At 37.3% G+C, this 21,809-nt stretch overlaps 1 protein-coding gene across 1 annotated transcript; it reads left to right on the top strand.

The window, feature by feature from the left end:
- The first annotated feature begins 4,936 nt into the window (after positions 1-4,936).
- LOC143407870 (cell cycle control protein 50C-like) lies at positions 4,937-21,345 on the top strand. The gene is made up of 7 exons (XM_076867033.2): positions 4,937-5,128; positions 6,867-6,977; positions 9,612-9,713; positions 10,441-10,528; positions 10,983-11,123; positions 17,040-17,249; positions 21,158-21,345. The coding sequence occupies exons 1-7, from the start codon at positions 4,937-4,939 to the stop codon at positions 21,343-21,345; spliced, it is 1,032 nt and encodes a 343-aa protein (XP_076723148.2).
- The last annotated feature ends 464 nt before the right edge of the window (positions 21,346-21,809 follow it).

The raw sequence follows: 21,809 nt of genomic DNA, 5'->3' as shown, positions 1-21,809 counted from the left end.
TCTTTATTGAACAGATTGAGTTTTTCTCTCTAAAACTATCCTTTGCTGTGATATGCAGAAGAAAAGGAAGAGCAGCTGGGTAACCTGAAGCAAGCCCCTTTCCTCTCTAAACCTCAGTATCATCAGCTGTGAAATGGGAATGATATTTTGCAGGATTTCTGTGAGATGGTACACATGGAGCATATCTGTAAACTCTGAAGTGCCGCAGTCTGGCTGGGCACAATTCAGGAGCCACTTGTCAAAAGAAACTAACTTTATTTTTAGAACCACACACGCCAAACAAAACAGCTCCTCAGGAAAAAACCCTCAGAGCCCAACTGCCACCACCGGCTTCCCACAAGCCACACTCCCCAAACCAGCCTCTTCCTCCCACAATCCTCCTGCTCTTGAGGCCGATTGGCTGGGTCGCATGGGCAGAGCCAAAAAAGTCCCCCAATGAGCAGCTCACCGCAGAGGAGCCAATCAGCTAGATGTTGTTAGATGTTGCTGGGGCCGCTGTGAGCCAATCATCAGCTGGTAGTCTGAAAGGGCAGGGAAACAGCTCAATGAGCATCTCCACAGAGGAGCCAATCAGCTAGATGTTGCTGGGGCCGCTGTGAGCCAATCATCAGCTGGCAGTCTGAAAGTTTGCTGGGGCCCCTTCGGCTGTGGCTCTCAACAGTGAAGCATGGTCCCAGCATGAAGGGTGACAGTGGTAGCTAGAAAGAGCCACAGATGGATGTAGCATTTGTAAACATATGAGAAAATATAACTGTGCCTGTCTTATCCATTTACTTTTTTTTAACTTTCTTTGAAATAATTTCAGACATACAGAATAGTTGCAAAAATAATGGAGTTAATTCCTGTGTCCTCTACCCCCAGCTTCTCCCAATGTTAATATCTTGTATAAGTAACTACGATACAGTTGCCAAACTAAGAAATCAACATCAATATGATACAGTTAACTACAACCCAAAAACTTTGTTCGGATTTCACCAGTTTTTCCACTGATATCCTTTTTCTAAGCCAGGATTCCATATTGCATTTAGACCTTACATCTCCTGATGGTGACAGTTTCTCTTTCTTTCCTTCTCTTTCATGACTTGCACACTCTTGATGTTTGTCAGACATTTTGCAAAATGACCCTCAGTTTGGATTTGTCTATTGTTTTCTTATGATTTGATTGAAATTATGCATTTTTTGGCCAGAACCACAGTAGTGGTATGTGCTTCTCAATGTATCATGTCAGGGGATACATAATGTTAATGTAGCTTTTACCAGTGATGTCATGTCAGCCTTGATCTCCTGATCAAGGTGGTATCTGCCAGTTTTTTCCACAATAAAGTCGCTGTTTTTTCCTTTGTAATTTATCTCTCTCTCTCGGGGAACATATTTTGAGGCTTTGCAAATATCTAGTTTTCCTCAAACTTTGCCCACTATTTTTTTTAACAACTATTGGTAGTTCTTTTCTGCTACAATTATTACTGTAAGGATTTTTTGTTTGTTTGTTTCTCTTACTCTCTTAATATATTTTCATTGGAATTCCTCTGTAAGAAAGAACTATTTCTTATTCCTGTTTACTTATTTATTTAATTATTGATATGGGTATGGGCTCATGAATATTTATTTTATTCTTTGAATTAAATGCAGTACTGTTTTTATTTTATTTATCAAATTCTTTTTCTTGGCTTACTCATTTAAATAGTGTTGACTGGTTATCTACTTTGTGCCAAACAGTGTAACAGTTGTCACACTCTGTCTGTTTAACCACTGAAATAGTCCTGAAGGAAGAATGTTACTATTCACGTTTTATCAACAGTAAAACTAAATCTCAGAAGGGACATACACTAGTTCAAACAGAAGAATTGGAAGTCAAACCCAGGTCTCCTGTTTCACTTCAAGACACCAACTGGTCTGTTTGGAGACTCGGGCATATACAGCAAATAAGAGATATTAAAGCAAACAGATCCCACATGAAATTCCACATTCAAATTTTGTGAAGTGTCAAACAAGCCTCAGAGCCTAGCAAATAGAAGTCCAGCAAATCTCACACTCTGGCACACTAGTAACTTGCCACTCATGCACCTCTGCAGACCGAAAGCCACACAGAAGAACTGAGGGAAATGTTTTCCATTATCGATCCTGACTAGAGCCCAGCAAGTTAAAGGAAAGAGAAAAAAGAGCCACCATTGAATGAAATTTTATCCAAAGTATGCCTAACCTTACCTACTATTTTTATTCCTTTAACCCTAACAAGTGAGATGTTCTCAGTCATAAGTAAAAAAGAAAATGGATCACATCTTCCAAATACTAGCATTCAACTACCTGACAAGTGACATGTCTTAGACTAATCTGGAAAAAAAGTATATCAAGCATGATTTTTTGAATGAACAAATCTGCAAATTAACACATTGCAATGTTTCTGTCAGAATCCAGCCCAGTCCACCAAGCTGCTACTGACTTGCCAAATCCAAAAAAAAGAGACCGTTATGAACATTATATTTGTGAGTGTCCCCCAAACTTCCAGATTCTGTATTCGTATGTAGTATATTTACAGCTAATAGGAAAAGACAATGAGATATAAGGCAACTTCAAATATAAAATATGGCTTATAATGCCTGAGAAGGCTGTCTACACATGGGGTTAAAGAAAAATGAAGGCAAAAATTTATAAAATCACTCAACAAATTTCTAATGACACCATAGCACAACAGCTGTCACGTAAGTACTAGTCTAGAAGTATTCTCAAACAGGCAATTTTGTCCCACAAGGGACATTTGCAATATTTGGAAATATGTTTGGTTGCCACAATGTAGGGGGAGGGGTAACAACTGGCATCTAGAAGGGATTGTGACCGACATTACCAGGTAGATGCCAGGGATGCAGTTAAACATTCTGCAGTGCTATAGTATAGCTCCAACAAGAAATACCTGACTCAAAATGTCAGTAGTGCTGAGGAGACCTGTTCTGGAGATATTGAAAACAAGGCATAAGAAGTTTACTTGCAAACTTAAAATAGATTTATTTAGAAGAAATAGGTGAATATAATATATCTGATTATAGCTCCAGAATATTGCACCAGACGTGTGGGCTGCCTATGATGACTAATTTTCATGTGTCCACTTGACCAGGCCACAGGGTACCCAGATAGTTGATCAAATATTCTTCTGAGTGTTTCTATGAGAATGTTTTGGAATGAAATTAACATTTAAATTGGTGGACTGCCCTCTGTCGTGAGTGGGCCTCATGCCATCAGTTGAAGACCTGAATAGAACCAAAGGCTGACCCTCCTCCATGTCTGAGAATTCTCCTGCCTGACACTTTCTAACGGAAACACTGGCTATTCCTAACTCTTATAAGGTTTTGGGCTGCAGACCTCAACTGGGACATTGCAGTTTCTGCAGATTCTCTATAATCATGTGAGCAATTCCTTATATATACATTTAATCATACAATGTATTTTTTTCTGTATCTTGGGAGAACTGTAATTAATATACTACATGGGAAGCTTCTTTTAGTTTGGGATCTTGGTTAGCTTTCTTTTGTTGTTTTATAAAAAGGCTAAGAAATATAATTTTTATTGATTTATTACAGGATGGCCCTGTTACTAAGCATTGTCTACGTAGTATACTCCCACCCAAAGCAGAAACAAGTACCTAAACACAAACAAACCTGATATTTTGTAGGTCAACACTGCACATAAAATCTAATTTCATAGCCTGTTAATTCCCTTTTAAACTTGACTTCTTAACTCTGTTCTCTCAGTAAAACAATAGTATATGATAACTAGAAGTATTTGCTTCCATCTTCCCACACATACTGTCTGACAAGGACTGCCATGGCTAGTTACCACCTCCAAGTCAGATTCAAATGTCCCAAGAAAGTTTCCCATTGGTATTTTGCAAAGAGGAAGATTTGACTCTGAATTGGAAACTTTCTATTATAAGTACTTGCATTTATTTTGTATTATTTTAAATGCACATTTGCCAAAATCATTGCCTTCTTTGACACAAAAACAGTCCACCATGGCATCTCTGCCTAGTATTAATAAAAAGGGAAGATTAGAAATGTACATACTGCCTAATTTTAAAAATCCTAATTCTACATTTTTAATGCCAGTTTCTAAATAATTAACTATTGTTAACAGCCTAATGAAAATGTTAATGGATTTCTAGTAAGTGAGGGAAAAAACAAAAACCAACCAGGCCTACCTAATACCATACACCACTGTTGAACATTTGATGATCTTTCTCTTACCTTATCCAGGCTACTCCAAGTAACGCACTTGGGAGAAATTAGAAAGAGATGTTTTAATCTGCATTTTCTATGGAATTTTTTCTTACGAATGAAAAAAAAAAAGGAATCTGCTGAAATTAAATGTCTGTGTTTTACAATTCCTTGTATGCTTCTCCCTTCCTCATTGTCACAAATACCAAAGCTGGCTATCTGAGAGCATTTTTCCAACTCGGTTTATACACACATTAGGTGACAGCCAGATTTTGAAAAAAAAAAAAAAAATGACAACCCTAATTTATCTTTATGTATCCCAGGATCTGAGCAAGTTCTTAAAGATAAATTTGTTTTTCCCATTTCAAGAAGGGCTTGCCTTGAATTAGTCACCAAATTCCAGAAATAGCCCATAGTGACTACTTCTGTGTGTTTGTTGCCCGATGTTAATTTCTATAGACCTTGCTGTGGACTATCCCTTCTAGGTATGGCATTTAGCGCTACAAGTCTTTCTGAGCCTGGGTAAAATATACCTAGCAATAGCTGACTGAAGAGAGCTCTGCTCCTGATGAATATCAGATCTGGTTAAAGAATAAGTCCAGGAAGTAAAAAGATACTGCAAAGGAAGGGTTCATGTAATTCTTCCTGTAACATTAACACTATGTGGTATTACTATGAGTAGGAATGTTCTAAATGTCCCAGAAGTGTGTCTAGTCTCCTACAGGACCAACATGGAGAAGGAATTCCAACATCACCTCTCCAGAATGCCAGAGAACTCAGCCATAAAGCAACAAAAGCTGCCTGCCCACCGGCTTCACTTCTCAAACCAGGCAGTCTTCACTATATTTTTTGCCACAGGAACATTCTGCTTTTGCATAGGTATCATCCTTTTATTGTCTGCATGGAAAGTTCAGGAAATAGAGGTTTGTCCTGGCTTACTTTTATTTGTTTATTTATTTAGTTAGTTATACATACTGGGGATTGAACTAGGAGTACTTAAGCACTGAGCCACATCCCCATCCCTTTATTATATTTTATTTAGAGACAAGAGTCTCATCAAGTTGCTTGGGGCCTTGCTAAGTTGATGAGGATGGCTTTGAACTTACAATCCTTCTGCCTCAAACTCCCGAGCCCCTGGACTTATAGCTGTGCATCACCACACCTGGGTCCTCTTACTTTTTTTTTTTCTCCCAAGTTATAGGTGGATACAATACCTTTTATTTATTTAGTTAGTTTATGTGGTGCTGAGGCTTGAATCCAGTGCCTCACACGTGCTAGACAAGTGCTCTAGTACTGAGCTACGACCTCAGCCCCCTCCAACTCACATTTTAAATGCAGTTTCCAGGAATTTTCAGCTTTGGGACTATAAATGGGAAAGATTAGTTAAAGAACATGGTGCCTAAACAGGGACATAGATGAGATTGCAAACATCCCTCTTTTAGCTCACCAGTACAGATAGCGATAGAGCCCATGTGGTTGCTTTATTTGTCCCTTTTACCTATTAACGACAGTTGCCCTCAAGCTGGTCAGCTCAGCCATATTTGTGTGCAAGGGCCTGGCAGAATCAGTTGCTTTTTACACTGGCAGAGGAGCAGGCATGCCACTAATAGAGGCAAGAGGAGTGCCAATGCCAAGGATCCATGAATCGCACTGATAAAGAACAAGAGCCAAAGATATGAACCTTCAACTTAAAAAAAAAGTGCATTTTTATTTTAGTTTCTTAATTAACATGTAAATATTATACATATTTATTGAATACAATGTGATAGTTTAGTACATGTATACAATACATATTGACTTTGAAATAAAGAAACAAGCAGAATGCAACACCATTTTTAAACTAGATTTATTCCACATGCATCAATAATCATACTTGGAACACTTCTTTCTCTGTGTTTGGTCATTTGGGGTAATTTCCTCTGTATGCCATTTAAAATAATCCATTGATATGAATGTGGTTTTTTTTAATTTTTAGTTTTAATTAGTTACACATGACAATACAATGACCTTGACATATCATACATTTGAATCAGATGGGATAAAATTTCTCATTTTTCTTAGCGTACAGGTTGCAGAATCACAGGTCATACAGTCACGTATATACACACAGCAATAATAATGTCTATTTCATTCCACTATCTTTCCCTTCCCCCCCATCCCCTCCTCTCCCCTCCCATCACTTCTTCTCTCTACCCAATCTAAGGTAACGCTATTCTTTTTTTTTCTCACATCTTCATACACGTATAGATATGAATGCTTTTCATACAATAAAATGGCAAAACAGTGAAGCAACTTCCTCATAAAGGTGATTAGACTCAGACTATAAGCCCAGTTTTCATGAGTCACTGACTAATACCCTCCTACTGACACTTCTTTATGATCAAGAGGCAAGGCTTCGTCCCAACAGGACACATGAGAATGCAACAGAAACACTGAACTCCAGGCAAGTGACCAAATGCTGCCAGGTCCTCAAACGAAAGACTGCACGAAGGCCCACTCCCCGTGAAACACCCTGGAACACTTGCCTGCACAGCACATGATGCCCATCAGTCAAGTTGAAGGCTCCATGCCCCAGCAAGTTGAAGACTTTGGTGTACTTGGGACTTGATCAGAACTCGTGTAATTTTTAAATTAATAATTGTTCTTTTTCCTGCCTGACAGATTAATTACACAAACATTTGTGAAGACTGTGCTAAAATGCGGGAAAATGCCTTAAATTTTGACAAACAATGCACCTGCTCCATTCCCTTCAACCTTAAAAAGACTATGAAGGTTAGTGAAATTGAAGAGTTCAGTTGACTTTGTGCTGTTATACTTCTATTGAACTCTGCTCCATAAGTTGACAATTTCCATCAAATGGTTAAACAAAACTAAAAAAAAAGTATTTAAAAAAGAAAAAAAGGCAGGGTGAGGGTGACAAATCTTGAGTTTATGACACCCCCCACACACTCCTTGTATTATTATTCACCTTTGTTTCTTCATTTTTAAGTTTTAACACTCTTTACCTTCCCAACTTTGTAACATGATTCTTAAAATCAATCAAATAGGTTTTATTTCAAATGTCAGCACAGGAGGTAACCAGAGATCATTGAATTCAACCACTCATTTTGTAATGAGAAAACTAATGGGCTGGGAGGTTAGGTGACTTGACCAAGGTCACATAGTAAGCTAATGTCAGTGAGACTTCCTTGGGAGCTCCCGTCCCTGAGATATTCCCCGTATGTAACTGCCTAATCCCAAAGAGACTCTTGGCCTGATTGTCAGGCACTGTAAGAAATGGCAAAGAAATATTGAGAAGTTCCTGCTGAGTAAAGTCATATTTGTTAGTCTAGGTTTCTCTGAGAAGAAAAAACCAAGACAAAATGAGACACGCAAGAGACTTAATGGAGGGACGCCTGAGAGGGAAATGAGAAGGGAGCTGGAAGCTGAGAGAGCTGCCAGACCACAAGACAGGTCTGACCCTAGGGAAGGAGAAAAGTTAGGAAATAGAGGAGAAAGGGGGAAGGGGCAGAGGTGAGGAGGGTTTTCAGGAGATGATGATGGTTTAGGTTTGGAACCACCTGGGTGTGAGGTAGGAACAGCACCTCCTTGGGGTGGAATGTTCAGCGGGAAACTCAAGAGAAAACCTGCCAGGACTAAGATCCATCCCATGTAGAGAGCCATCGATGAAGAGGAGGAGGGGGACCAGGTCAATGGGAGTTTGGTGCAGTTGAGGGATACAGAGTCCAGAGGACAGAACAGGGCCTTGAAATACCTTTGAGGAGTTGAAGGAAATGCATTTTTCATTTGATTAAGTCAGGAGGACATGCAGAGAGTGATAGGGATGATCTCAACTCCTGTGCTCTGAAATCAAGTGTTTGCATGAAGGCCATGCTCCCCAGGGTCCCACAAACCAGGGGCTAAGCATAGCAGGGATACTGAGGTAGGCTCTTCCAAGAGAGAAGATCTATATATCTATATATCAAGAAGATATACTTAATAAAGGTAAGCCTTTTTATTTTGAGATACAGGCCTTCATTATTTTGAAGGTATGTGGTATATTAATTATAAACAACTACATTGGACATTTCCATGTGTGGTGTTAGTAAAATCTGTCTTATTTCTGCCTGGTGATTTCAAGAGGCTTGGTTTGTCACCATAAAGGTAAAATCACAATGGTAGCCTGTGACTGAACAGCCTTTTACAATAGCACACATGGAAAGGTATCTCTCATGGCAACAAGGCTACTTATTTTTAGGATGAAAATCACCTTCTTAGCTGGGTAAGGTGGTACATGCCTGTAATCCCAGCAATTTAGGAGACTGAGGAAGGAGGATTTCAAGTTTAAAACCAGCCTACACAACTTTGGGAGACCCTATCTCAAAATGAAAAATAAAAAGGGGCTGGGTCAGCAGCTCAGTGGTCAAGTGTCCCTAGGGAGCTGGGCACAGTGGCACATGCCAGAAATTCCAGCAGCTCAGAAGGCTGAGGCAGGAGGATTGTGAGTTCAAAGCCAGCCTACACAACTTAGTGAACCCTAAGCAATTCAGTAAGATCCTGTCTCTAAATAAAGTATAAAAAAGGGCTGGGGATGTTGCTCAGTGGTTAAGCGCCCCTGGGTTCAATCCTCAGTACCAAAAAGATTGCCTTCTTTTGGATCAGTGAGTCATTCCATCTGTGTCCATAGCAGATGGCTTACTTTTTCTTGAGTAATTATTACATGCCAGGTACTGTGCTAGATCCTAGGAATAAAAAGGCAAAACATCTGGAGGCTGACACAAGAAGCAACTAGTCTCAGGGCTGGGGTTGTGGCTCAGTGATAGAGCACTTGCCTAGCATGTGTGAGGCACTGGATTCAATCCTCAGTACCACATAAAAATAAATAAAATAAAGGTATTGTGTTCATCTACAACTAAAAAGTTTTTTTAAAAAGAAGAAGCAGCTTCTAGTCACATGGCTTTTATGTGCCCAGTATGCACAGATACCTAAATATGCTCAGTAGCTCCAATTTTGAATAATATTTCATATATTTGCTTTGAAATTATATGACTTTATGTGCCTACCACAACCCTTAGTGAAGTGTTTTTCCTGATATAGCTAGGAAATAACAATATTTGTAAAAACAAATTTTATATCTTGAAAATACAAAGCCTGGTTATAAAAAAATATTTCAAGGCAAGAGAAGAGTAGCCCTTATGAAAACTTTACAAATAATTTATTTAGTCATTACAATAATGTCTATAGACCAGGACTTCCCAGTAGTGATTGTTAAGAATTATTTCTTAGGTTCCTATTTTCCAAAAAGAAACTTTCAATTCCCATTAATTTTTTTCAGTACTTTTTGTCTTAAAAATTTCTGTCCAAGTTTATTAACATTCCAGTTAATTTCTCCTACTGTCTGTTTCTTCTTACTTTTCTCCCATTCAGGGTGATGTTTATATGTACTATAAATTGTATGGCTTCTATCAGAACCTTTATCGCTATGTCCTATCCAGAAGTCATAACCAACTGATGGGTAAGGATTTAATGGTAAGACTTTATTTAATTTTTTTGTAATATTCTTTTTATTTTTTAAACCAGGGGGATTTTTTTAGTCTAAAAGGGAATGAAAAATAAACTCAAAAGTTAAGGTTTAATAAAACAGTAATGCTTATTTTGTTTTTGCATGAATTAAGGAGCTGGATATACAGGATAACTGTTATTGAGAAAGAGTACTGGGGCTGGGGATGTGGCTCAAGTGGTAGTGCGCTCGCCTGGCATGTGCGAGGCGTTGGGTTTGATCCTCAGCACCACATACAAATAAGATAAAAATGTGTGTCCACCGAAAACTAAAAAATGAATATTTTTTTAAAATTCTCTCTCTCAAAAAATAAATAAATAAATAAATAAATAAATAAAGGCATTGTGTTGTGTCCATCTACACCTAAAAAAAAAAAAAAATGTATCCCAGCATTTAGTGTGATAGATAGCATAGCCACAAGGTTAAGTTTCTTCCTACAGAACTTTTGGTAAGTTATGTATTGTTAATGAGAAAAGAAAAACATTTAGACACCCACATAGATACATGCATATCTCCAAACACAAAAATGTGCTTGTGTAAGTGAACCAGAAACCTGGGAAAAACAGATAGTATTCCAAACTACTGGTCTGTTTCAATAAAACAGGGTAGGTTGATCAATGTTGCCAATGTTCCCTCTTTCAGTATTCTAAGAGTTTGCCAAAAGCATTTCTCATTGCTGTGTCATCTTGCATCCAGGATGTTGAGAACTGTGCTCCATTCAAAGTGACCTCTAATAAGATCCCCATTGCTCCCTGCGGTGCTATTGCCAACAGCATGTTCAATGGTAGGTGACTTTTTTCTATCTCTGTGATGTTCCTTTTCCGTAGTGTATGACTTCCTAGATATCCAGGACATAATCCTTGCAGCTGAGGGGCAGGGTTTTTTTTTTTTTTCTTCTTCTTCTTCTTTTTTTTTTTTTTAATGCTGTATGTATTATCCTGGTTAAGCCAGAACACCAACGTATGGTATTTCATTTGCAAGTAAATTCTTCCTTGCCAGAAATCTGAAGGAATGGTCGGAGAATACAAGTTAGATGGAGCTCAAGAGTATTTTTCAATAATTGCCTCAACTTCGGCTGGAAAAAGAATGGTCTTGTGATTCTAGCATCTATGGCATGTAGGAGTGTTGAGACTGCAAAAAAACCTTTTTTTCATCTATTCTGCATTTTGGTTCTACATTTTGAAAGGTGGCAAAATTACTAGCATGCACCTCTGATACAACTTGCAATTTCCTTTCAGATACTATAATCCTTTCATATACCCGTTCCACATCTGAACATATCCAAGTTCCAATGCTAAAGACTGGACTTACATGGTGGACAGATAAGTACGTCAAATTTCAGAATCCAAGTTTCAGAAATCTCTCTGATCATTTTATAGGTAAGATCTATACAGTAGTTCAATATTCTAACCTCTTTACAAAAACTTGTTTTGAATGAATGAAGAGATGTTTATGAATCCTTCTTATCTATTTCTTTGTTGACTCCTTTTCACTTTAACTCTCCCTACTATGTGCATCTCCTTCATGTACCTACCAGAAACATGAAACATGAAACTGGTTCTATTTCCTCCCAATTTACCATCAAGACAAAGGCGATGTTTTAAGAAACTTGCTACTTCAACTGTATTCAGGATGATCATATAATTTATCATCCAAACTGATGCACTTTTGAGAGTAAAAGGGGGCACTAGAATAACTAGCTATATACCTATTTGGAGTTTTCATTTACTGATCAATAAATTGACATAACATTCATAGATCTATAAAATAATTGTACTAAAATCTACTTTCAAAAATGCAGTTGCTTCAAAAATCAAAATAACATACAAGTGTACAATAAAACAACTTTTAGAAAAACTACTTTAGTTATTATCTAAATATTACAAGATAACAAAAGTAGGATGTTTATTCAGGATACACATTCACCTTATTTATTCTGGATATAATTTCACAATTTCTTGGCCAACAATATCTGTCTTTATATATGCCCCTATATTTTTAATGAACTTATTATTTTTACTGTTGCCTTAGTTTTAATTCTTTTTTTAATATTTATTTTTTTCGTTGTAGTTGAACACAATACCTTTTTTTAATTTACTTTTATGTGGTGCTGAGGATCGAACCCAGGGCCTTTTTCATGTCAGGTGAGCATTCTACCCCTGAGCCACAACCCCAGCCTCTAATTTTAATTCTTTCACAAAAATTTTCAACTCTTTTTAAATTTGAATTTTTTAGTTAATCAATTTGAAATTGTTAACGCCTTTAACTGATTCTTCTCTTTTTACTCTAAACTGATTTATTGAGAAAATACTCTATAGGTGACAAGATACTCACAGACAATTTGGCTAAATGGAGGAAATTCTCAATTTCAATTTCTTTTCAGTAGAATATTCTAGTATTTTAATCCAAATATTTTCATCAATAATGGTTGTTGTTTTTACTTCATATAGTCTTTTTTTCTACTTTTGATTCTTTTGAATGTATTACTAAATCTAAATGCTATAAATCTTAGACCTTCTCAGTATCATTTCATCTAGTACAGAAAATTTTATCCAGTCCAGGGCTATCAAAAGTCTTCACATGGGGCTGTGGTTGTGGCTCAGTAGTAGAGCACTTGCCTAGCATGTATGGGGCACTGGGTTCAATACTCAGCACCACATAAAAATAAATAAATAAAGATATTGTGTCCATCTACAACTAAAAAAAAAAAATATTTTAAAAAGTCTTCACATAAATCAAGATGTTCCAAAGCATAGTTATAGAATTTAAAAATTATTTGTTTGCTTTAACACAGTTAGAATTCAGTCTTACTTGCAAGCTTGGTTTTTAATAATTATAGTTCATTAAATCTTCAAAAATTTAAGCTTTTGATATTTAATATTTCAGACACTTCAAAAAATTTTTTAACTATTTTGAGCAAAATGCAACCAAAATTAGAGGATTCATTTACAGAAAAAATTCAAGATCACTGTAGGACATACCATCTGATATACAAAAACATTCCTTAAAAGTTCAAGTATTTCTAAAATTCTTATCCATGGTACTGTAAGTGGTATTATGCTGAAATATGTTTAATTTAACATGTGTCATTATAAAAATTTTGCAGTTCAGTCTTAGTAAATATACAAAAATAATTAAATTTGTACAACTGCAGCTCTTGTTTTGATTAATGAGATATTGTAGCTTGCTAAGATACAATTGTTAATTATATATACACAATGACCAATTTTAAGTACATTTTTTCTATGTCGATTTCTCAATTTACCAAGAGTATTATCTTTACTTACATCATTACAAAACTATATTTTATTATGTCACTACAAACCAATTTAAACTTGACTCTTGAAGCTTTTAGCTGAGTTTATAGTAACATTTACAATAATGTTGGTGGTTTCATCTTCAATGATTAAACTTCTAAGAACTTGGCTTTGATTCTATGAGGAATTAACCACTCCCCCATCAAACTATTATAGGTAATTTACCTGATTTTTGTATGTGAGGATATTCACATAAAAATGGCCTCATTTAACTCTTTACAAAGTTCCTCTTGTGCTAATGGAGTCAACACATTAAAAGCTTTTCTTTGGTTACAAAAACTATCTGTAATAGAAAAATGAAACTAAAAGAAATTCATCTGATGTTAATAAAAAGTCATGCTCACAGTGATACATAAATGAACCATTGTCTTTGGACATAATCTTTTAAAAGTAAGCAACAATCTTTTGAAGCAAATTCTGATGTTCTTCAGCAGATTTATCTCTTTAGATTTTCATATGGTATGTGTGTATTCATCAACTTCCTTAAGAAACTCTACTCATTTTCACATTAAACACATACATCCCACTTTTTAGCCCTTGACAGCTAAAAGGGTTTATTAACAAATAAAAAATGACATCAAACAATATAATAGTTGTACAATTACACCATAAAATAAATAGAAAAAACACTTTTGCAAGAGAGTTCAAACTCCTCTCAGCAGGAGTGCTTGCCATCTATTTCCCACACATTAATCATATGCGTATAACCGAACCTATAATTTCCCACGTTTTCCACTGACCCCACTGATTTGCACTCTGGCAGCTTCACACAACTCACAGGCCAAAACAGAAACTATGGGCTAGCTGGCTGGAATGTGAAACAGCTGGCAGAGGTCACAGGGATAGCTTATATTAGATTTTGACTGAAAGTATTCCTGCTCATCTTTCACATACAATCACAAGTTAGAAGTAGGCCATTCATTGCATATGGGAAGTTCACACTCTACTAACAAGGTGAGAAATGAATTACAGTAGAGGGGGTAGAGAGAGAAGATGGGAGGGGAGGGGAGGGGGGATAGTAGAGGATAGGAAAGGTAGCAGAATACAACAGTTACTATTATGGTATTATGTAAAAATGTGGATGTGTAACCCATGTGATTCTGCAATCTGTACTTGGGGTAAAAAAGGGAGTTCATAACTCACTTGAAGCTAATGTATGCTAATGTATGAAATATGATATGTCAAGAGCTTTGTAGGGTTTTTGAACAACCAATAAAAAAATAAATAAATTAATTTAAAAAAAAAAAAAAAAAAAAAAAAGACCATGCCTGAGAGCTGGTGGGATGAAATTGTATATACACTGTTTATCTGTAGTACATGCTAAATCAGATGGGAAAACAGACATAAACTGAGACTGTTCTCAGCAAACTAGCATGTGTGGTCACTGTGTCTATAATTCAGTTACTAGTTTTTGAAAGGAACTTGGCAACATTCTGTTGTTTTGTCTTACCACATAACCATAGGCCTATAACACAAAGGGTCCTTGGCTTTCTCTCAACTCCTGCTGCACTTTGTTCTTGATTTTATTGTAAGAGTCACTCACCACATTGTACCCTTCTTTTTGCATACCTGTCTATGAATTCCTGGAGGGAGGAGATGGGTTTTATGCAGGTTTGTATTTCTGGTGCTTGATACACAGTGAGTAATCAAGAAATGTTTATTGTTGAATGAATAGATGAATACAAATGACCCAGGGAACTTGAAAAAGAAGAATGTTTGTATCTCTTAAACCATGTTTCTTACTTATACTCTGGATGCATGGGATGGGGTGGGATTGGGATTGGGAGTTGATAGGAGAAACTGCCTTTGAACTTGCTTTTTGTTTTTTCAGTGGTCCTGGGGATTGAACCTGGGGGTATTCTACCTCTGAGCTACATCACCAGACCTTTTTAAAATATTGAGATATGGTCTCGCTAAATTGCTCAGGTCACTTCAAACTTTCGATCCTCTTACCTCAGCTTCTAGAGTTACTAGGATTATAGGCATGTACCACCATGTCCAGCCCTTTGAACTGGGTGCTTCTGACATCAGTAGCCCACAGGACATTCCACCTTAGGTCATAATCTCAAGCCAAAGTAGAAAGAAGGTGAGGTCCACAGTGCAAGCACCAAAGGCAATTTCAACTTTGAACAAAATTTTTTCTAGCAAAAGTGATTGAAGTCTTGGGAAGGGGTAAGATAGGCAGGCTCCATGGTGTTTACAAAGAAAGATTCTCCAGCAAAGGATTATTTCCAGAGGAAGTACAATTGTATACAAACATACTTCAACAGATTAATCCAACCAAATTTAGCATATGCTTTTATAAATACCATAGCCCATGCTTCAAAAACAAGTCTGGATTTATTTTTGGAGGGATTTAACCCAGGGTGATTAACCACTAAGCCACATCCCTAGCTCTTTCTTGGTTTTATTGTTTGTTTGTTTGTTTTTTAATTAATTTATTTAGAGACAGAGTCTCACTGAGATTCTTAAGGCTTCGCTAAGTTGCTGAGGCTGGCTTTGTGATTCTCCTGCCTCAATCTCCTGAGCCACTGGCATAACAGGCATACGCCACAGTAATTCTGGATTTTTTTTGGTAGGAAATACTTTAGTCAGAAGTCAGAGTTGAGAAAGAGTGGCTCCTTTTTACCATGTGCACATCCTACAAGTAGAGCCAGTTTTATGGAAGTAAAAAAAAAAAAATCTACCCTAATTGACTAACTCTTTAAAATCCAGTGTGGTTTTTATTACCAACTTCTGTCAGATTTAGTTGGAATCCTTCCTCCTTTTTTCAAGCATTTATTGAACACCTACTATATGTGTCAGGCACTGGCCTAACTGGTAATGGAAAAGCGGAAGAAGATGAGACTGTTCTCATGAGTTCTCTGCAGAGTAGAAGAAAGACATGCCCCCAGTTGTGGAGTGGGAAGTGTGAGAATAAGAGTGCAGTCAACAAACGTGTCTCCTGGCACTGCCTTCCACCCACTGCTTCCAACATTCCTCCAGCATCCTCGCTTCCTGGCGGGATGAGGCTTGCAATTCCTAGCCTCTGCACCTCCACCCACTTTCTAATTCTTCCGCCTTATCAGCTTTGAGCTTTCAGGAGCAGTGCTGGGGTGAACATCTATGTGAACCAATCTTCCTGCGCTTTCATGGCTATTTCCTTAGAACACATTTCTAGAAGCAGAATTTCTGCACCAAAAAAAAAAAAAAAAAGTATGCAAAATAATAAAGCTTTTCATGTATATTTTTAGATTGTAATATCAAAGATGGTAATCCACGTGCCTACTTCAAATAAGAGTTTCTCTTCCACAGCCTCCTCAATGCCTGTCACTTTTTTCTTTAAATATTAACCAATTTTGGGATGGAAATAGTGTCTTGTTTTAATTTGCTGTCTTCAGATTACTTGTGAAATGTTTTTTAAAAATATATTTCCTGGGCTGGGGTTGTGGCTCAGCAGTTGAAGGCTGGCCTAGTACATGCAAGGCCCTGGGTTCGATCCTCACCACCACATAAAAATACATAAATAAAATGAAGTGTTGTGTCCAACTACAACCAAAAAAAAGTTTTAAACTATATTTCTAAAAATAAATAAGTAAATAAATAAAATAAAACATAAAAATTATATTTTCCATGATAATACTGCTGAAGACAATATCATTTTGTTCTACCTATTTTTCAAGGTTTTATACATGTGTAATGTAGTTAAGGCATAATATGCATATATTTTTATATTCTGCACTTTTTTAACCCTATGAAATTATCATGAGTATTTCCTTAAAATCCTTAAGACCATTACTTTTAATTGTTGCATATTCAGATAGCTTTCACACACACACACACACACACACACACACACACACACACACACTTTTAAAAGTCTGATTTCTATTTCTCTTTCCTCATGAATGAAGTTCTTTCATTCTCTACATCCTAGGGAAAAGTGAGGAGATAGATAGGTGATTTTTCTCTACTATTCCCCTTGTTTTCCTCCCTCAGGAACTGAAAAGCCCCCATACTGGCAGGAGCCCGTCTATGAGCTGGACACAAGTGATCCAGGAAACAATGGTTTCCTCAATGATGACTTCATTGTGTGGATGCGGACCGCTGCCTTTCCTACCTTCAAGAAACTGTACCGTCGACTCTATCGAGTAAAATATTTTTCTGATGGCTTACCTGCTGGTAATTATACTTTCGACATAGCCTATAGTATCCTTTTATACCACTTTTCTTTCTGAAGATGAAGGAAAATCTGGCTACTGGTTGTTGAATTCTTGCATTTTATACTTTGGTATTCTCCAAATTTATTCACCAAAAGAAAAAAAGTGCATTTCTCTCTTATAGATAATAGTGTGGAGGGGAGGAAATACTGTCCCCTACTCCTCTAGGGTCTTCATCTAGGACTGACATAAGACATTAACAGGAGGAAAAAACATCAAAAATTTATTTGCACAGATGTAGGAACATTTTCAGGTAAAACAAGACCCAAAGAAGTGACTAAGTGTGTATGTACTAGGTTGAAAAGAGTGGCAATTTTGGAGAAGTAATTAGAAAAATAAGGGTTAGTTTAACCAAGTTTGTTTATACAGATGCCCCTTACCCTCAGCTCCCAGTCTTTAGTGATAAAAACATTTCTTCTCTCCTGTTGTAGGAAGAGCATCTTTCTTCTTCTGTTTTGTTTTTCAACAAGCATAAAATCACTTGATTTTATTAATATTTAATATGACCAATGTAAAGCATAATAAAGTTATCACATACATTGTTACATTAACATTTAAATTATTTATTAACATTTATTATTACAAAATAACATTAGGGAAGGGCATCTTTTTTAATATTTATTTTTTAGTTATAAGTGGACACAATATTTTTATTTATTTATTTATTGTTATGTGGTGCTGAGAATTGAACCCAATGCCTCATGCATGGTAGGCAAGTGCTCTACCTCTGAGCCACAACCCCAGCCCAGGAAGGGCATCTTTCACATGGAAGTTTTATCTGTTTTCAGGAAGAAATTGGAGGTTGGAGTATCCCTCTTTTACTTGCTGTTTTTCAAGTGTCTTCAAAATAATAGGTTAAAGAGGCATATTTTGGGGTGCCATATCTCCAACTGTTATATAGCTATTTGTTACCATGTTATATACTTAAATTTTGTACTTTTTTAAAGGACTAACAGCTAATTGCAGTATCAGGTAAAGAAGTCCATATAAGCATGAATAACAAAAGTTCTTAGGGACAAAGCATTTTGTTCTCCAAGAAAAGAAAGACTAAATAACATTGCCTAGAGACCTAAAACCTATAGGATGGGGATATGGAGGATTCTGAAAGTAAAGAGATACAGTTTTGATAAGAAGCAAATTTGAGATATAGACTAAAAATAATAGAGCTAGAACAGTGGTACACACAGTGACTTGGGAGGCTGAGACAGGAGGATTTCAAGTTCAAAGCCAGCCTCAGCAAAAGAGGCACTAAGCAACTCAGTAAGACCCTGTCTCTAAATAAAAACATAAAATAGGGCTTGGGATGCAGTGCTCCTGAGTTCAATCCCTGGTACAAAAAAAAAAAAAAAGTAGCGACTGAGAATATTTTATTCTAGGCAAAAGTATCAGAGCCCAAGGGCACCCTGGACTCAAGGAACAAGTCCAGTTAATCCAGCCCACGCTGGGCGGGCTATGAGCTCTGCACTGAAGATGCTGTGTTTGTCCCTCCCTTAGGTGCTGAGCCAGCAAGTGGGAGTTGGTGCCTTTGTAATAGACATATGGTCCAAGTTAAGAGACATATGCCTTAATAGAGATCAAGAATCTTTCCACTTAATTTAAAAATACAAATGTAACTATTTTTTTTTTCCTGTACTGTGGATTGAATCCAGAGTTGCTTAACCACTGAGCCATAAGATATATTTCTTTTTAAATATAGCCAAAAGATATATTTCTTTTTAAATATATCTTTAAAGTCAGGGTCTCACTAAATTGCTGAGGACCTTGCTAAGTTGCTGAGGCTGGCTTTGAACTCACCATCCTCCTCCTGCCTCAGCCTCCTCTTTGGGATTACAGACATGCACGTCCAGCATAACTCTTAATTTAAAAACAAAAAGGATTTAACTTTAAAATGGCACCAAACACTGTCTTTAAGAGGTTATATATTTAAACATTATTTATACTAACTCTAATCTTCAGAGTTAATTTTAAATTCTCTTTACGACGCTCTCTGAGGGGAGGAAAAAAAAAATCTCTTGGAAGTAGAATCTTTTCCTGGTCTTGTGCACAGCTTTGAAGCTTCAGCCCAAACAGGCATGGGTACATCTTGCAGCATATCAGAGTTAGTAGCTAGTTGTTTGGTGGGACCCCACGCAGACTAGAAGTTCCTTAGCACACAATTGTTCACCTCCCAAGGAGGTTGAATGAGAAATTTTAGAGGAAACATAAACCATGAATGACTGCGCAGGCTTCAGTTTCCTACTACATGTTTTCTTCTTCTCTCCTACAGCAAGTATATGGATATCTCTGACAGGGGAGTGGTGGCTTCAGAAATGTCCCTGCTAATGTGACAACATCTCTGCCTCCTAGCTTTTTGCCTCCTCTTGTAGTCATTTGCCTTTAGCTAGTTCCTTTAGCGCAGGGTCTCTAATTCTATTCTATGTGCATAAAAGCCACAAATGGCCTCTCTTGTGGAGCATTATAAGACAGATGCTGTCATGTATAACTGATTAGAACAAACAAAAAATAAATTTTAAAAAGAATAAATCGTAGAAGATTACCTTTTAAGGGAAATGTCAGCAAAACTCCTTTCTGCCTCAAAAAAATTTAAGTGAGATAGGAAGTTGCTTGACAATTGCCTCTCAAGTTGGACCCCTGATCCCAGCGTGTGACTGCCTTACCAGTAAAGTAGTTATAACTGCATTCAAGAAGTTGGAGGTGGGGGAGGCACTGCTGCCCGCGTAATGCATTGGGACGAGTTGGAGCTGGGAGATGAGGCAGGAAGGCTGTGTTCCAAACAAGGGACACCACTGTTCCTCCTCTCTCTCTGGATCTGGTTTCCATCATTCTCAGTCATGTTTTAATGCTGATCACTCTCAAGTCTTCTCCATAGACCTTCAATCCTGAGCTTCAAGCCTACCATTGTACTACCTGGTGGCCCTACTGTGAATATTACCCAAGCAACCCAGGGGTCTGGCAAAAAGGCAAGAAAAACTGAGCCTGGGCTACAGACAGTTGCCACTACAAATAGAAAATATGATGTTCTCTGTGTGAGAGAGGGACCCCTCCCCACACTAAATGGAACTGAGGGAGAAGACAGGCATGCAGAGGGGTTTAGGTGGCACTCAGGAACTTGGTGACAATGAGAAAGTCTGATGTAGAAGAAAAAAGAGAACTAGTTTCCTAACATGTTTCTTTGTGCCTTTAAATAGTGTGTTGCCAAGTGATTTGAGGCCTTTTAAGAGCTTTGCTGGGAAATACCTCTGTCCTCTGCCGTTGCTATGAGAAATCTTTGTTTGTTTATTAGTTTCATTTACAAAAGGCACCAGATGTTTAAAAACCTCAGGCCACATACATAATCAAATGACATCATTAAAATGCTAATGATAGCAAACCCACTTCAAACACTTTCTCCCCAGCAGTGGGGATGCTGGCCTTTGCATACCCCAAACAAATGCACCATCTTTAATTTTCCCATCAAAAATGCTTTGCCATCTATCCTATTATTTTACTTACTTTTTTCCCCCCCTAAATCCTCCCCCACTGAAAATTTTCCCCTGAAGCAGGAATTCAAAGTTTAGCCTATTAAGGAACTTAACCTCCCCTGGATCTCTTGATTCATAAATAAAAATTTAGGTTTGCTGTATATGACTTTAACTTCCTTGGATGTTTGTCCATTATTCAGCTGTCTGCAAAGTCATTCAGATTATGAGTATATAGAAACTAGGCTTGTTTTTACTTAATTTTATTCCAGCAAGATGCAGAATACTTCTTGATCATGTTGAATCATATGAAACTGAATATCAAACCATTTATTTTACCTACAAAACAGCAATTTTATATGATTTAACCTAACATATTCTATGTGTGCAATGGTAGAGATGAAAGGTACTGTGAAGGATCCTTAACGGGTCTTCTTAGATTTTCCAGTAACCAAGTTCCAAGGAGAAAAATCTGTCATCCTTTCCACACTGTCATGGAATGGAGGTAGCAGCCTTTTCTTGGGACTTGCCTACACAGTGACAGGAGTATTTCTGTGGATGTCTTCCTTTGCCCTGATGGCAATTCAAGGGAAGATTAGAAAAAAGAAACTGACCCATCGTCGTTAAAGTCAAGATTTACAAAGGAAAGCCAAGAATAGAAATGGAGAGTGAAGTAACAGAGCCAAAGGTCTCAGGCAAGGCTTGAGATGGCTGAGACATTTCAACAGGGGGAACTGGATTGACAGAACCAAAACCATTCCAGACAGATAAATAATGGGAATTTCCGAGGTGAGAGAGAGAGAGGAGGAGTCGGGGGAGGGAGAAAGGCATAATTGTGTGTAATAAATGTCCTTGGAATGAGGTTAATAAATTATCCTTGCGCTCTAGACCAAGTCTCAAGTATTTATTTGAAGTCCTCCATGCCCGACGATGAGGGAGCAGCCTAGAAGAAGGCCATTGCAAGATGATGCAAACCTGGGCTCCCCAAAAGTAGGTAATGCTTTCAACTATCAGATCAGCCTACTGACTGGTTGAGATTATTCTAGACTTCCCAAGAATAATTGCTGAATTGAGAATCAGAATGATTTTTG

Source organism: Callospermophilus lateralis, chromosome 10 (genome assembly GCF_048772815.1).
Source record: "Callospermophilus lateralis isolate mCalLat2 chromosome 10, mCalLat2.hap1, whole genome shotgun sequence".
NCBI lineage: Eukaryota > Metazoa > Chordata > Mammalia > Rodentia > Sciuridae > Callospermophilus > Callospermophilus lateralis.
Note: the sequence above shows the minus strand (reverse complement) of the source record. Positions and strands in the feature narration are given on the sequence as shown.

Excerpts from the sequence above, each read along its gene's own strand:
- LOC143407870 (XM_076867033.2), top strand. The coding sequence starts at position 4,937 with ATGGAGAAGGAATTCCAACATCACCTCTCCAGAATGCCAGAGAACTCA. Across the intron at positions 6,978-9,611 it reads ACCTTAAAAAGACTATGAAG|GGTGATGTTTATATGTACTA; the intron begins GTTAGTGAAATT and ends TCTCCCATTCAG. Across the intron at positions 10,529-10,982 it reads TGCCAACAGCATGTTCAATG|ATACTATAATCCTTTCATAT; the intron begins GTAGGTGACTTT and ends ATTTCCTTTCAG.